General features: G+C 38.4%; 1 protein-coding gene across 17 annotated transcripts in view; it reads right to left on the minus strand.

The window, feature by feature from the left end:
* The window catches only part of TATDN1 (TatD DNase domain containing 1), a 64,062-nt gene that overhangs the window by 39,654 nt on the left and 6,570 nt on the right, over window positions 1–17,838 (minus strand). For 5 of the 17 annotated variants that reach the window (XM_038555480.1, XM_038555494.1, XM_038555489.1 and 2 more), the window contains exons 2-5: window positions 16,841–16,940; window positions 7,607–7,672; window positions 5,252–5,301; window positions 553–616 (exon numbers count right to left, since the gene is read on the minus strand). In XM_038555480.1, the coding sequence (XP_038411408.1) occupies window positions 553–616; window positions 5,252–5,301; window positions 7,607–7,672; window positions 16,841–16,877 (217 nt within the window). In that variant the 5' untranslated portion in view covers window positions 16,878–16,940. Of the gene's footprint in view, window positions 1–475; window positions 617–5,251; window positions 5,302–6,915; window positions 7,028–7,606; window positions 7,673–8,392; window positions 8,517–16,840; window positions 16,941–17,674; window positions 17,753–17,838 lie in introns of those variants that run through there. The other 12 variants (XM_038555483.1, XM_038555490.1, XM_038555492.1 and 9 more) reach the window with 11 other exon arrangements.

Consider the following 17,838-nt stretch of genomic DNA (forward strand, 5'->3'; position numbering starts at 1 on the left):
GATTCCCTTAGGAACCAATTCCAAAACTTTATAGATTTTAAATAAGTGCAAGATGTATGAACATAAAATGAGTATTATATATTATTACTTGCATTCCTAGGGCCTTACAACAATGGTTTGCATGATAAATATTTAATAAATGATCCTTCAGTTTAAATTTAAAATGTGCAAAAGAAAAGCAACTCACATCTTTTTTTTTTTTTTTTTTAGGCAACACACATCTTAAATACATTACAACATACAAAAAAAAAAAAAAAAAAAAACCCTACATCAGGGATATGTGAGGCTAAACCACGGTGAACTTAATTCTCGTTAACTGAAATCTTAAAATAATCCTTAAGTACAGTGAGAGAGAAGGTTTAATCAAACATCTGATACACCAAGTAGCACTTTGAATTCTTTCCTCTTAACACTGTCCCATTGCAATCAGTCTATTTTTCTATTGTTTCTACCATCACAATCCATTGTATTGTACCTGAGGCAGGTCTTAGAAAGATTTCTCCAAAATAACTTAATTCATATTTTTGGGAGGTAAAAGTAATATGAGGATACCATTTGTTTGTGCCAAATGCAGTGCCTCTTTACTGTCCTGTAGATTTCCACCTGTAATCATAAACTGAAATAGAAAGAAATAAAATAAGCCCACTTGAATAGAGTATCAACAACAACTTATCAAAAATGCCTTCCTAATGCTTTTTTCCAGAATGCTTTTCTCTCTCTGTCACACTTACCCTTCCTTTAAAATCTCGCTGAAAGGTCACCTCCTATGTAGAGTGGTCTCTCCAAACATACAAGCATACATACCATGCAGATTTTGTCACTCCTTCCTATTAAAATGTATTCACAGGTATGTTTTTCCTGTTAGATCACATTGAAAGACTGAATAACTAAAGACTTCTGAATTTAGAATTCTATTCATCTAAGGATTCAGTAGTGTTTATTAATTCAACAGTTCTCCAAGTGCGGTCCCAGAACCCCCAGGGGAATGTGAAGTCAAAACTATTTTCGTAATAATACTAAGACGCTATTTGCCTTTTTCTCTCTCACTTGGCCACAAGTGTGCAATGAGATATATCAGAGGCTACATGATGTGTAACAGCACAAGACACTGACTGCAAAAACAGATCTCCAAGTTCAGCAGTCTCTATTAAGAGCCAGACATTCAAGAGATATTTAAAAAAAAGATAAAACAATTCCAATCACGTCACTGCATTTTTTTGGTTTGGTAGATACTTATTTTTCATAAAAATATGCTACTTATGTTATATAATGTCTTACTGTTAATAGATATTTTACATTCTTATCAGTTTTAATTTCTAATACTAACAGATAAAACACACGCACAAAAGCTCTGTGGGATCCTCAAGAATACTGAAGAATGTGAATGGGTTCTGAGACCAAAAGTTTGACAATCACTGGATTAACGTATATTGAATTCTTTGTAAGGACATGGATGGCTCCTGGCACAAAAGCACACTTCTAAAGAGGCAGCCCTCAGGGTCCACCGGCAGTCAGAAACAATGTATGAAAAGGAAAATATCACCAAAGAGCAATGTGTGGGTGGTGGCTACTGAGGCAGTCCTGCTGAAGTATACAACCTTCTAAAGAAGTGACTTATAAAACACACTGATTTTTTTAAGCATCTCACTTCAAGCTAAAATGAAGAATTCCTTCTAGGTCCACACCTAAAGAGAAAACGTACACAACACAGGAGGAAGTGCAAATGATGAGCAGATGTTTTCATATAGCAACCTAAACTTCATATATAATAGGCACTGAGTATCTATTCAGGGAACGCACAGCCATAATTAAATCCTCAACTCCTTATGAAACACAGGGTATAAGATGTTAACAAAAATACTGGGAGAACTTGACTGTTTACTAACACTACCTAATTCTTTAATATAAGACCAGGTGCCCATGTCTAGTATTTCAATTCTGTAAAATAGTTGCTATTCATGTCTATCTTTTATTTTATCTATGACTTTCTCAAATAGGTGAAAAAGTAAGGACAAGACTAGAGGACGTAATTTCCTCTCCCAGGTCACAATGGTGATATTAGAAGGATGGTGGCTTCCACCATCAACCTAATAGAGTAGCGAGTATCTATGCAGGTACAATACTAAGTGCTTTGCTCTCCAGCTTTATTTAACTCTCACAATTCCCCTTAATTAGGCATTATTATTCTCAAATTACAGATGCGAATACTGATGCCTAGAGAGATAAGCACCCATGTTACAAAGCTCTGGAGAAGGAAGCTGGGGCTGGAACCCAGCTGTGTGATACCATAGCTGTGCTTTTAATCACTACATTGTAGCTGCAAGGCACTACATTAGATTCTGATTTGGAACCACCTCCAAGTAAATTCTGTTTCTGCCATTCTTACATCCGAGTGTGTATGTTTCCAATGTCAGGATTAAATTACTCATGGCTGACACGTGAAAATTTAGGAGCTTGGTGTTTCAGAGTTTGCAGAAAAGCATTTTATAAAGTGATTTACCATGCAGAGAATAACTGGATAATCAGCAATGAATGCTGTCACTTTTATCCATTCTTATTACTTGTGAACAGTGACTCTACATTTCAGAGCTGGGACTACAGAATTCGGAAGCCAGCAGGGTCATTAGTCTGTTACACCTGAAGTTATTCAACTGAGAAGCCGCAACTACATATCCTGACGCCACACTGTCCTAACCTCCAGTGTACATATGTGGGTTCGCCTGATATTTTTTTAAATACTAATTAAAAAGTATCTCATCAAATAATTTGACACAGTTAATACTCATTTGCTTAGAACTCTTTAAAAAGTGGAATTTCCCTGATAATCAAATAAGTACTATAAAAATTAAAGTGTCTTTGAAGTTATTTGAAAAGGTGTATCCATACTATAAAAGCTAAACTTGGTGACAGATACACGTCTTTCTGATAACCACTGAATTCTAACAAATGATAAATTATGTTATAAAATTTATTAAGAGTTGCATCTTGAAAGCCAAAAAGCCTCCACCCCAAGATTGCTAGAACTCATACAGCAATTTGGTAGCATGGCAGGATACAAAATCAATGCCCAGAAATCAATGGCATTTCTATACACTAACAATGAGACTGAAGAAAGAGAAATTAAGGAGTCAATCCCATTTACAATTGCACCCAAAAGCATGAGATACCTAGGAATAAACCTAACCAAAGAGGTAAAGGATCTATACCCTAAAAACTATAGAACACTTCTAAAAGAAATTGAGGAAGACACAAAGAGATGGAAAAATATTCCATGCTCATGGATTAGCAGAATTAATATTGTGAAAATGTCAATGTTACCCAGGGCAATTTACACGTTTAATGCAATTCCCTATCAAAATACCATGGACTTTCTTCAGAGAGTTAGAACAAATTATTTTAACATTTGTGTGGAATCAGAAAAGATCCTGAATAGCCAGGGGAATTTTAAAAAAGAAAACCATAGCTGGGGGCATCACAATGCCAGATTTCAGGTTGTACTACAAAGCTGTGGTCATCAAGACAGTGTGGTACTGGCACAAAAACAGACACATAGATCAGTGGAACAGAATAGAGAACCCAGAAGTGGACCCTGAACTTTATGGTCAACTAATATTCGATAAAGGAGGAAAGACTATCCATTGGAAGAAAGACAGTCTCTTCAATAAATGGTGCTGGGAAAATTGGACATCCACATGCAGAAGAATGAAACTAGACCACTCCCTTGCACCATACACAAAGATAAACTCAAAATGGATGAAAGATCTAAATGTGAGACAAGATTCCATCAAAATCCTAGAGGAGAACACAGGCTACACCCTTTTTGAACTCGGCCACAGTAACTTCTTGCAAGATACATCCACGAAGGCAAAAGAAACAAAAGCAAAAATGAACTATTGGGACTTCATCAAGATAAGAAGCTTTTGCACAGCAAAGGATACAGTCAACAAAACTAAAAGACAACCTACAGAATGGGAGAAGATATTTGCAAATGACGTATCAGATAAAGGGCTAGTTTCCAAGATCTATAAAGAACTTATTAAACTCAACAGCATAGAGACAAACAATCCAGTCATGAAATGGGCAAAAGACATGAAGAGAAATCTCACAGAGGAAGACATAGACATGGCCAACATGCACATGAGAAAATGCTCTGCTTCACTTGCCATCAGGGAAATACAAATCAAAACCACAATGAGATACCACCTCACACCAGTGAGAATGGGGAAAATTAACAAGGCAGGAAGCCACAAATGTTGGAGAGGATGCGGAGAAAAGGGAACCCTCTTACACTGTTGGTGGGAATGTGAACTGGTGCAGCCACTCTGGAAAACTGTGTGGAGGTTCCTAAAGAGTTAAAAATAGACCTGCCCTACGACCCAGCAATTGCACTGTTGGGGATTTACCCCAAAGATTCAGATACAATGAAATGCCGGGACACCTGCACCCCGATGTTTATAGCAGCAATGTCCACAATAGCCAAACTGTGGAAGGAGCCTCGGTGTCCATCAAAAGATGAATGGATAAAGAAGATGTGGTTTATGTATACAATGGAATATTACTCAGCCATTAGAGATGACAAATACCCACCATTTGCTTCAACGTGGATGGAACTGGAGGGTATTATGCTGAGTGAAGTGAGTCAATCGGAGAAGGACAAACATTGTATGTTCTCATTCATTTGGGGAATATAAATAATAGTGGAGGGGAATATAAGGGAAGGGAGAGGAAATGTGTGGAAATATCAGAAAGGGAGACAGAACATAAAGACTCCTAACTCTGGGAAACGAACTAGGGGTGATGGAAGGGGAGGAGGGCGGGGGTGGGGGGGTGGGGGTGAATGGGTGATGGGCACTGAGGGGGGCACTTGACGGGATGAGCACTGGGTGTTATTCTGTATGTTGGTAAATTGAACACCAATAAAAAATAAATGTATTATAAAAAAAAAAATAAACCCTTAATTGAAAAGTGGAAAAAAAAAAAAAAGAGTTGCATCTTGAGAAGCCTGGTAATTCAGATAGGCTTTAAAAATTTTTTTCGGAGACTTTGACATTTACATTTCTACTCACATGAAAGAACTATCCAAGCATGAGGTCTGTGTCACTTAAATTTTGATATATTTCATTTACTTGCTAATATTACTTGTTGACAATGCACAAATGCCACGTGTGGCATTAGCTCTTTCTCTTCTATTCTACAGTCTCTTAACCAAATTTAATTATTTGAAAAACATTTAATGAAAACAAAATGTTACCTTTTTAACTCCAATCTGGACAGCCCTCTCTATTACATCTTGTAAATCATCTGTGAAAAGCAAATCCACATTAAGAAAACCTGGTAAAAAAATTTCACTTACTTAGCCCTTCTTGAAAGAAAAATACAGAGAAACAATTATATTTACCAAATCAATTCTGTTTGATAAGTACTTACCTAATAATAATCAGCAGTAACCTTAAAAAAAGAAACCCAAAAAAGGCAAACTAGATGACTAGTTTTATCCATTTTATTGTATTTTATTTTGTTGATCAAAAAGGAGAAAAGTGCCAAAAATCAGGAGGTTCAAAAGAAAGGTGAATTTGCTCACTATAATTTAATAAGCCGGGCAGCCTGGGTGGCTCAGCGGTTTAGCGCCATCTTCAGCCCAGGGCATGATCCTGGAGTCCCAGGATAGAGTCCCATGTCAAGCTCCATGCAGGGAGCCTGTGTCTCTGCCTCTCTCTCTCTCTCTCTCTGTGTCACTCATGAATAAATAAATAAAATCTTAAAAAAAAAAGTCACTTGCCTTAAATTTGAAACTTGTTGGTATTGTATTTTTTTTAATAAAAATAAAATAATCATTAAGATTCTTATTTTTACTAGGGCTTTTCAAAATATATCTGTAATGTTTTCCAAAACATGATAAAACATCTTTGTAATTTTAGTTAATGCTGTATTTCTGTAATTTCTATTCCCATAGAAAGGGAAGGATAATTTTTATTTTCTGACAGTTTATTGCTTTTTCCCAAAATTTCGTGTTAAATAACAACAAGCTTTTCTGGGGAGATCAATAAAAAGCTAAGCTTTCAGAGACATAAGGTAATGGATAGCAAAATCAAACAATTCTAGAATAAAAATCTACTTATTAATTTCACATTTAATTATCACAGTAAATTTGGTTAGAATTCAATTATAATTACTTCTAGAGTAGCTATATAATTTTTTAGACAAAAAATGTCAATTTAATGAACTTAAACTAAGACAACCAGTTTTGCTAAATACTATAAACCACTCATACTGATATTGATGACAACAAAACTTATTTCATAAATACATGCATACAAAATTATACAGAGTCACAAAGCATGAAAGCTGTTAAGTGCTACAAAGGCAAGAAAATCAGAAGATAATTTTTTCAATTGTCTATAGTACCTAACATTTTTTAACATAAAACAAAAACATTATCTAAACTTGTAAATGAAGTAGAAAATTTAAGTTTTGCGGTAAGGCTTATAAAAGCTTAAGTTTAGCTTTCTTTTTTTCAAGTAGCATCTAACATTCCCTGTATTTAGAGAAGCTTTCATTAAAAGCTTAATGTATCTTTATCTGTAAAGATACTACATTTAGTATCTACCTAGAAGCACAGTAAACTTAGCTTTGACTTAATTGTTGAAATGTGTAGTTCCACTTCACCCAGACCACAAAATCAAATTTTCCTGTTCACATTTATATAATAACAAGTACAGGAATTTTCTGAGGCAATATTCATAAACCGGTTTACTGGAGAAATTCTCCTTTCAAAAATGTGTTGTCACCATCATTTCCTGCTTACTCCAGCTGACAAAACACACTTTTTGAATGAACTTGATAGGATAAATATAAGCCATTTTGCTTTTGGCTATGCTTTCCACCACTCTTTAAGAAACCACTGTCTATTCTCACCTATCCCATAGGCATCTGGAATCTGGCAGGAGTTGGATGCAAAGAGGGAAGGCAGGGAAGTTAGGGCAGCAGTGCACCTGCTCCTTAATCACATTACTGCTTTGTCATTCAGCTGAAAATGTTACCAAAAGACAAGGTATTATACTAATGTTCAACCGCATGTGATTTTTTAAATTATATTCAACTGCTTAAGAGACTAATCAATTAACTGTTGTTTGGCTTTTATGCATTGGTTAAAGTTCTATATTTGAAATTATAAACCGCCTCAGGGGAGGCAGCCTTGGTAACACTTTGTCATTATAATAAGGTGCTTTATAAATGCTCATGGCTGTGGTTTACCCATATAGCTTACATATGTTTCACTTTGTGTATAGTTTTAAACAAGATGTACAATAAATCCTTTAATATTTCAATGATAAAGTAGATCATGCTTTTCATGATCACCTTAAGGCATAAAATTTATCTTCACAGAGAAACTATCTTAATAAAAGAAAACATTTATCAGAGTGCCTGGGGGGCTCAGTTGGTAAAGTGTCTGCCTTCAGCTCAGGTCATGATCCTGGGGTCTTGGGATCCAGCCCCAGGTCAGGAATCCCTGCTCAGCAGGGGGCTTGCTTCTCCCTTTCCTCCCCACTCCCACTGTCTCTCTCTCTCAAATAAATAAAATCTTAAAAAAAAAAAAAAAATTTACCTTGATGCTTCTGAACTCCCCTATAAATTCCTCTGAACATAGGATCTGTCAAGTTGATACCGATATCTGTGGAAAGCAAAAATAAATAATTATTAAGAGCTTCTATTTTAGGGGCACCTGAGTGGATCAGTGGTTGAGCATCTGCCTTTGGCTCAGGTCATGATTCTGGGGTCCCGGGATTGAGCCCCCCACCAGGCTCTCTGCAGGGAGTCTGCTTCTCCCTCTGCCTATGTCTTTGTCTCTCTCTCTCTGTGTCTCTCATGAAAATCTAAAAAAAAAAGTTAAAAGAGCTTCTATTTTAAATTTCTATGTTAAATACAAGCTCCTGTTATTAAATTTTTCATTCATTTAAACAAAATCTAAGTGCCTACCACTTGTCAGTTACTAAGCTAGACACCTGGGATACAAACAGGAATAAGATAGAATTCTATTCTCAAGAAACTCAACGCAGAATTGGGAAGGCAGACACATTAACAGACAATTTAAAAATAATAAGCAGACACTGGCACTGTGGGACACAGAGGAGAGACATCCAACCTAGCCTGATAGATGGCCTAGAAGTTTCCACAAAGGATCCCTGAACTGAATCAGAAAGGATAAGTTAGAGTTTCCCCGTAGAAGAGGGGAAACTGCAAACAGAGGAAGCAGAAGCAGTGCATCTGGGATGTGAGAGAGCAGTGACTGTGAAAAGCCATAGGCTGTTCTGGCTGCTGGAGAGAAATGTAGGGCAGGGAGTGGCCACAAAAGTCTAGACTCAGCTATGTTACACATCTGTCTTTAAAATACCAGATACAACAAGAAGCACAGATGGCTTTTGGCAGAGTAGTAGATTTGTCTTCTGGACATCTCATTCTGGCGTCTTTGTAGAAGGCAGGATCTGAAGGGGGCAAATGGAGTCAGCATATCTCATCTGGAAACAGGAAAGAGCTCATATTTACAATGAGAACCTCTATCGGGGTGATGTAAGTAGAGATGCAGAGAGCAGAATAAATTATTTCTTTTATTCACCAAATACCATGTAGACCAACTCTGTGTCCTTACTGTGGACATAAGGAGTTAGGGGATACAGAATAAGACCCAACACTAGGTCCCTGTCCTCCAGGAATTTATAGTCGATATGGGAACTACAAATATACTGTGTTATGTTAGACTAAGCAACACAAGGCAAGAAAGTTTTTATTACAATATTTCTAGAACCTAGCATAATGGTTGGCACATAATAGGAGCTCTATATATGTTAAGTCTATAAATAATTATTACATGCATGGGAGCACAAAGAAGGGGCTAAACCATTTTCACAAAGATGAGAGAAGCTTCACAGCAGAGCTAGATCTTGAACAAAGGTAAAGCTTACAAACTGATAAATGGAAAGGGCATTCTACAACATGGACATGTGTGGACACATACTGCATCTAGAAGACAGAATTCACTGAGCCTACAGAGCAGTGGTCCTCAGTAGAAAGCAATTCTGCAGCCCCTCTTCTTCTAACCTCACCCTTCCACAACACTTAGCAATGTCTGTATGCATTTCTACTTGGCCCAACTGAGGGGAATGCTAGTGGCATCCAGAGTTGAGGACAGGGATGCTGCTAAATATCTGGCAACAAAGAGGATAACTTCCCAAAAGAAGGGATCATCTGACCCCCAAAATCAAGTGCCATTCTTTTTTTTAATTCAATTAGCCAACATATAGTACATCATCAGTTTTAGATGTAGTGTTTAATAATTCATGAGTCGTGTATATAACACCCAGTGCTCATCACACCACGTGCCCTCCTTAATGCCCCATCCCACTATCCCATCCTCCCTCAGCAACCCTCAGAGTCTATTTCCCAGTGTTGAGTCTCTCATGGCTTATCTCCCTCTCTGATTTCTTCCCACTGTTTTCCCTCCCTTCCCTTATGATCCTCTGCATTATCTCTTACATTCCACATGAGTGAAACCATATAACTATCTGGTTGACTTACTTCATTCAACATAGTACCCTCCAGTTCCATCCACATCAATGTAAATGGTAGGTATTCATCTTTTCTGATTGCTGAGTAATATTCCATTGTATGTATACATCACTCTTCTTTATCCATTCATCAGTTGAAGGACATCTTGGCTCCATCCAGTTTGGCTATTGTGGACACTGCTATGAACATTAGGGTACAGGTGACCCTTTGTATCACTACATTTAGATCTTTGGAGTAAATACCCAGTAGTGCAATTCCTAGGTTGTAGAGTAGCTGTTTTATTTTATTTAGTAGCTCTGTTTTAAACTTGAGGAACCTCCATACTGTTTTCCAGAGTGGCTATATCAGCTCCCATTCCCATCCTCCACAATCCTCACCAACATTTGTTTTTCCTGTCCTGTTAATTTTAGTCATTCTAACCAGTGTAAAGTGGTATCTCATTGTGGTTTGGATTGTATTTCCCTGATGACAAATGATGTGCAGCATTTTTCATGTGCTTGTTGCCCATGTGTATGTCTTCTTTGGAGAAATGTCTGTTCATGTCTTCTGCCCATTTCTTGACTGGACTGCTTTTTGGGTGTTGAGTTTGATAAGTTCTTTATAGATCTTGGATACTAGCCCTTTATCTGATATGTCATTTGCAAATATCTTCTCCCATTCTGTAGGGAGTTTTGTTGACTATTTCCTTTGCTGTGCAGAAACTTTTTATCTTGATGAAGTCCCAATAGTTCACTGTTGCTTTTGTTTCCCTTGCCTTTAGAGATGTGTCTAGTAAGAAGTTGCTGTGGCCAAGATCAAACAGTTGGTGTGCCTCTATTCTCCTCTAGGATTTTGATGGATTCCTGTCTCACATTTAGGTCTTTCATCCATTGTGAGTTTATCTTTGTATATGGTGTTAAGAGAATGGTCCCGTTTCATTCTTCTGCATGTGGCTGTCCAATTCACCCAGCACCATTTGTTGAAGATACTGCTTTGTCGAAGCTAAGTTGACCACAGAGTTGAGGGTCCATTTCTGGGTCCTCTATTCTGTTCCATTGATCTATGTGTCTGTTTTTATGCCAATACCATGCTGTCTTGATGATCACAGCTTTAATATAGCTTGAATTCAGGCACTGTGATGCCCCCAGCTTTGGTCTTCTTTTTCAACATTCTGGTTCTAAACAAATCTTAGGATTATTTGTTCCAGTTCTGTGAAAAAACTTCCTGGTATTTTGATAAGGATTTCACTGAATGCCTAAGTTGCTCTGGGTAGCACAGACATTTTCACAATATTTATTCTCCCAAACCATAAGCATGGAATGTTTTCCCATCTCTGGTGTCTTCCTCAATTTCTTTCATAAGTGTTCTGTAGCTTTTAGAGTACAGATCCTTTACTTCTTCGGTTAGGTTTATTTCTAGGTATTTTATAGTTTTTGTAAACAGGACTGATTCCTTAACTTCTCTTTCTTCAGTTTCATTTTAGTGTACAGAAATGCAGCGGATTTCTGTGCATTGATTTTTGTATCCTGCCACATTGATGAATTGCTGTAGTTCTAGCAATTTTGGAGTGGAGCCTTTTGGATTTTCCACATAAAGTAAATGTCATCTGTGGAGAGGGAGTTTGACTCCTTTGCCAATTTGAATGCCTTTTTTGTAGTTGTTGTCTAACTGCTGAGGCTAGGACTTCTAGTGCTATGTTGAACAACAGTGATGAGAATGAGCATTCTTGTCTTGTTCCTGATCTTAAAGGAAAAACCCTGTTTTTCCCCATTGAGAATATTCACTGTGGGCTTTTTGTAGATGGCTTTTATGATACTGAGATATGTTCCCTCTATCCCTACACTTTGATGAGTTTTATTTTTTTTTTAATTTTTATTTATTTATGATAGTCACAGAGAGAGAGAGAGAGGCAGAGACACAGGCAGAGGGAGAAGCAGGCTCCATGCACCAGGAGCCTGATGTGGGATTCGATCCTGGGTCTCCAGGATCGCGCCCTGGGCCAAAGACAGGCGCCAAACCGCTGCGCCACCCAGGGATCCCACTTTGATGAGTTTTAATTAAGAATGTTGTATTTTGTCAAATGCTTTCTCTGCATCAATTAAGAGGATCATATGGTTTTATTAATGTGATCTATCACCTTGATTGATTTGTGAATGTTGAACCACCCTTGCATCCCAGGAATAAATCCCACTTGGTTGTGAATAATCCTTTCAATGTATTATTGTTGGACCCTATTGGCTAGTATCTTGATATTTTGATATCCATGTTCATCAGGGATATTGGTCTGTAATTCTTTTGTTGGGGTCTTTGGTTTTGAGATGAAGGTAATGCTGGAATAAGTTCACAGAATAAGTCTGGAAGTTTTCCTCCATTTCTATTTTTTAAAAACAGCTTCAGTAGAGTAGGTATTATTATTTTCTCTAAGTGTTTGGTAGAATTCTCCTGGGAAGCCATCTGGCCCTGGACTCTTATTTTTTGGGAGGCTTTGATTAATGCTTCAGTATCCTTGCTTGTTAATGATCTGTTTAGGTTTTCCCTTTCTTCCTGCTTGTTTTGGCAGTTTATAAATGTCCTTGTTGTTGGTTGTTATCTCTCCTCTTTCATTCATGATTTTGAGTCCTTTCTCTTTTCTTTTTGATAAGTCTATCTAGGGATTTATCAACATTATTTTTTTCAAAGAACCAGATTCTAGTTTTGTTGATCTGTTCTCCTGTTCTTCTAGTTTCAAATTCATTGATTTCTGCTCTAATCTTTATGGTTTCTCTTCTCCTGCTTGGTTTAGGCTTTATTTGCTGTTTTTTTCCAGCTCCTGTAGATCTAAAGTTAGCCTATGTATTTGAGATTTTTCTAATTTTTTGAGAGGCTTGTATGGAAATGTACTTCCTTCTTAGGAAAGCCTTTGCTGTATTCTAGCAGTTTTGAACAGTTGTGTTTTCATTTTCATTAGTTTGCATGAATTTTTTAAAATTCTTAATTTCCTGGTTGACCAATTCATTCATTACTAATATGCTCTCTAACCTCCAAGTGTTTGAGTTCTTTCCAAATTTATTCTTGTGATTGAGTTCAAGTTTCAAAACACTGTGGTCTGGAAATATGCAGGGAATAATCCAAATATTTTGGTATTGATTGAGACCTGACTTGTCATCAAGTATATGTTCTGGAGAAAGTTCCATGTGCACTCGAGAAGAATGTGTATGCTGCTGCTTTAGGATGGAATGTTCTGTATATATCTGTGAAAGCCATCTGGTCTAGTGTTATCATTTAAAGCTCTAGTTTCTTGGTTGATCTTCTGCTTAGATGATCTGTCCCCTACGATTAATGTATGATTATCAATGTGTTTATTAATTGGTTGATATAATTGGCTGCTCCCAAATTAGGAGCATAAATATTTATAGTTATCTTTTTGTTGGATAAACCCCTTAAGTATGATGTAATGTCCCTCTTCATCTTACTAGTCTTTGTTTTAAAACCTAATTTGTCTGATATGAGGATTGCCACCCCAGCTTTCTTTTGCTATCATTAGCATGGTAAATGGTTCTATTACTCCCTCACTTACAGCCTGGAGGTGTCTTTAGATCTAAAAGGAGTTTCCTGTAGACAGCATATGGATGGGTTTTGCTTTATCCAATCTGATACCCTGTGTCTTTTGATTGGAGCATTTAGCCCATTCACATTCACAGTAACTATTGAAAGATAGGGAGATGCCTGGGTAGCTCAGTGGTTGAACGTCTGCCTTTGGCTCAGGGCGTGATCCCAGATTCCCGGGATCAAGTCCCGCATCAGGCTCCTTGCATGGAGCCTGCTTCTCCTCCCTCTGCCTGTGTCTCTGCCTCTCTGTGTCTCTCATGAATAAATAAATATGAAAAAATAAAAATAAAGTTACTTAAAAAAAAGATGGGAATTTAGTGCCATTATACTACTGCAAAAGTCTGTTTATGTAGATTGTCTCTGTTTCCTTCTGATCTATGTTATTCTTGGGCTCTCTCTTGGGTTATAGGATTCCCCTTAGTATTTTTTTTTCTTTTTTGCAGGGCTGGCTTGGTGCTCATATATTCTTTCAGTTTCTCTCTGTCCTGGAAGCTCTTTATTTCTCCTTCTATGCTGAATGACAGCCTTCCTGGATAAAGTATTCTTGGCTGCAAGTTTTTCTCATTTAGTACCCTGAATATATCATGCCAGCCCTTTCTGGCGTGCCAATCTCTGTGCAGAAGTCTGATGTCAGTCTAATGCTCTTACCTCTATAGGTTAGGAATCTTCTGTCTTGAGCTGCTTTCAGGATTTTTCCCTTTATCTCTGATATGTGCAAGCTTCACTATTATATGTCAGGGTGTTGATCTATTTTTATTGATTTGGGGAGGGGTCCTCTTTACCTCTTGGATATGAATGCCTGCTTCCTTCCCCTTCTTAGGGAAGTTCTCAGCTATGATTTGCTCAAATATAACTTCTGCCCTGTCTCTCTTCACCCTCAGCCACCCCAATAATTCTGATGTTGGTTCATTTTATGGCATCACTGATTTCTTGAAACTGCTCCTCATGGGCTATTACTTGTTTTTCTCTCCTTTTCCTCAGCTTCCTTCCTTTACATCGACTGATTTTCTATGCCACTTATACTCTCTTCTGCCTCATTTACTCTAGCTTTCAGAGCATCCAGTTTAGACTGCATCTCAGAGCATTAAGGTCAGGATGATTAGATCTCATTTCTGCACTAAGACATTCTCTAGTGTCTCTTATGCTTTTTTTTTTCAAGCTCAGCTAGTAACTTTATAATTTTTATAATGAATCCTATCTCTGACATTTTAGTTATATCCCTATCGATTAGATTTGTGACAGTATTACCTCTGGTCTTTTCTTTTGTTGTGAATTCCTCCTTCTAGTCATTTTGCTCAGAGAACAACAGAAGAACAAGTGAACAGAATCAAAAATACAACCACGAGCAAAGCAAAATGCACATTAGACAACTCTGAAGAGGTCAGAAACCAAAATAGAAAAAAAAAAAAATGGCAAAGGAAAAAAAAAAAGGGGGGTAGGGGGAGAATATAATGTCAAAGAATGGACAAAATAGGGGTGGGTGATCCACTTGTTCCAGAGTGTATTTTGGTCTGTGTGTTAAAAAGACACTAAATCCCAAAATTTTAAAGATAGTAAAATTTATATATATACAAAAATAAAACTGAATAGAGTGAAAGGAAGCCAAAAATGAAGAATATATCTATAAAATGTAAATGTAAAAAATGAAAGTTAAAAAAAAAAGACTTAAAAACAGAGTTGATATAAGAAACTAGTTGAAAAGGGGAAAAAAAAGGAAAATTTTAAATTGAAAGATAAATGAATCATGCTATATACTGCTTTCCCCAGAACTGGAATTTTAGTCTTGTGAGGTCTGTAAACTTGCAGTGCACCTGTTCTTCCAGGTGGTCTTCTGGAGGAGGGGCCTGCTGCACTGCTTTTTAGGTATCTCTGCCTGGACAGAGTTGTGCTGCGTCCTTCCAGGGAGCCAGGCTCAGTGTAAGCTGTTCCTCTATGGCTTTTGTTCCCTAAAGGCTTTGCCTCCTTAGGATGAATATAAAGGTGGCCATGCCCTGGACTCCAGCCCCAGAGCCAAAACCTAGCAGTCCCCTCTCTTCAGTAAACCCTCAGGGATAAAAAGTTTTTACTTTTGAGTGTGCCAAACTCTGCAGACCCCTACAGTACCCCTCCACACCTACCTTTCCAGAGAAGCTGCAGAGTCCTGTGTTACTGCACTTTGTAGGTACCTGGCACTGAGAGCAGGCACAGGTTCGTGCCCACACCCCTCTGCCCCTCCCAGGGGATGGCAGAACGTCCCCAAGTTCTAGTCCTCTGCAGGGTCCCCAGGCAGACAGTGGTTACCCAATTGGGCCCGGCTTGCAGTTTATGACAAATCAAGCTGAGAGCCCGTTCCTGGACTCACTGACCTAACCGGTTTCCCTGCTCCACTGCTTGGGACCTCTACTGGTTCAGGCACCCCAAGAATTCTGTGACTCCAGGGATCCTGAGACCACACTGTCCCACCTAGAATTCTGCCTCTTTCACCAGCTGAGCACCTTTCAGGGAGGGATGTCTCTTACTGGAGCATAGTTCTAATCTTGCTCTCTGGGGCTCTATCATTTTCTAGCAGCTGGTTTACAGAGGTTCCCTCTCCCTGCCATTTATCTTCTTATACCTCCCCTTAGATTCACTTCTCTACATCTCCTACCTTACAAAAAGTGGTCACCTTTCTACTTGTAGAGTTCCAGATATTCTTTTCTTAAATCTCAGGCTGCATTCATGTGTGTTTAGAATGGTTTGATAGTTATCTAGCTAAATTCAAGGGACCAGATGTAGCAACGTCCCCCACTCTTCCTCCATCTTGCCCCCCCCACCCGAAAACCCTAAAGTGCCATTCTTGATAAATCCTGTTGTAGAGTACAAGGGAACCAGGGGAATAACAAGATGTGAAGTTAGACTGTGATGGCTATGGGCAATAAATAACACCTTCTTTATTTAAAATATGCATTAGGAGGGCAGCCCTTGTGGCTCAGTGGTTTAGCACCACCTTCAGTCTGGGGCGTGATCCTGGAGACCTCGATCGAGTCCCACGTCGGGGTCCTTGCATGAAGCCTGCTTCTCCCTCTGCTTGTGTCTCTGCCTCTCTCTGTGTGTGTCTCTCATGAATGAGTAAGTAAAATCTTAAAAAATAAATAAATAAATACAAATAAAGTAAAATAAAATAAAATATTAAAAAAAATATGCATTAGGAGAATCTCCAAGTTCATGATGGTGGAGGGCACTTGCCCGCCAACTGACCCTTACATTACTTCTGCTTACTCTCAGCTTCCTCTTGGTATAGTCTCACTCTGATTTCTGCCAAGCTGGCCTCAGTAAGCTGGGCTGCTTCAACATGAAGACAGACTAGATGATGAATGGGAGTTTGGATGATCTAAGAGATAGTGGGGAGAGTATTCCAGGCATTTGAAAACAGCAAAAGAAAGTCACAATGCAGAAAACTTGAAAGATCTTTCAGCAACAGTATATATGTCAATAGAGGGTAGGAGATGAATTCACACCCAGTACCCTTGAAAGGACTATTAACATATAAACATTAAATACAATAAATACAATATAGGGGTTCAGTGGAATGGCCCAGATGACAAGAATTCAGCATCTACTTTTTTTTTTTTTTTTCAGTTAAGGAAAGGAAACTAGATGGGCAGGGGGCAGACTGAGAAAGGGAACCCAGGAAAAGAGAGGCTCTTTGCCTAGAATAATCCTTCACAAAGCTCCGTCTACAATCACCCACCACAGATGATGATTAGGAGCACAGACTTGGTCTGCATCTCTTCTGCTCATTTCCCCTTTGTGCAGTGAAGAGATTAGTATTTTTCCAAAGCAATCTTTTACTAGAAAACAAAGGAAACAAAAGCAAGCAAATTTAGTAAGTAAACTTTATGATACTTATCTTAAAATCAAATTGAGGGGTGCCTGGGTGGCTCAGTCAGTTATGCATCCAACTCTTTTTCTTTTTCTTTTTTTTTTTTTTTAAGATTTTATTTGAGACAGAGAGAGAGAGAGAGAGAGAGAACACATGAATGGGCAGAGGGGCAGACAGACAGAGAGAAGCCGACTCCCTGCTGTGCAAGGAGCCCAACTCTAGCCTTGATCCCAGGACCTGGAGATGAAGGAAGACGCTTAACCAACAGAGCCACCCAGGCACCCCAAATGTCTGACTTGATAACCTCCCACTCCCCCACCGCTTGCACTTATCCTCTCTCTGAAACAAAATCTTAAAAAAATAAAATAGTAATTTTTAAAATAGGCAAATTGAAGATTGGCTTGGAGGCTCAGTTTCTGAAGCCTTGCCATTTCCTAGTCTCAACCCTCACTTGAATGGATGCTAAATCATTCTTCAGCACTTTATGCTGAGGCAGATATGGCTCAAGCCAATTCAAGGTAATACCACTATCTCACAGAACCTAATTCTAGATGCAGGTCAGTCCTTCAGGCCCTAAGTCACAGTGTAGTTTGAAAACCTGTATTTGGGTTTGGACCCAGGTGAGCCTTGGGCTTTAGGATATCCTTCACTGGCTCAGCCAACAATTTCTTCCCTCTGCTGCAAGAATCTCTTGTGACTTACAGCCGTTGGTCCTTTTCTTTCCAACATATGGTTCTCCTGAAGTTTATTTCTCAGCCAGTTGTTAGAGCTGCTCTCTACCTTTGAATAGAATGCTTCACCTTAGTCAGGTTTGGAGACGGGGGTCAGAACATAATGTGTCACTTTGGCGTATCGGTTATTTTGAG

Source organism: Canis lupus, chromosome 13, assembly GCF_011100685.1.
Source record: "Canis lupus familiaris isolate Mischka breed German Shepherd chromosome 13, alternate assembly UU_Cfam_GSD_1.0, whole genome shotgun sequence".
NCBI classification, from domain to species: domain Eukaryota; kingdom Metazoa; phylum Chordata; class Mammalia; order Carnivora; family Canidae; genus Canis; species Canis lupus.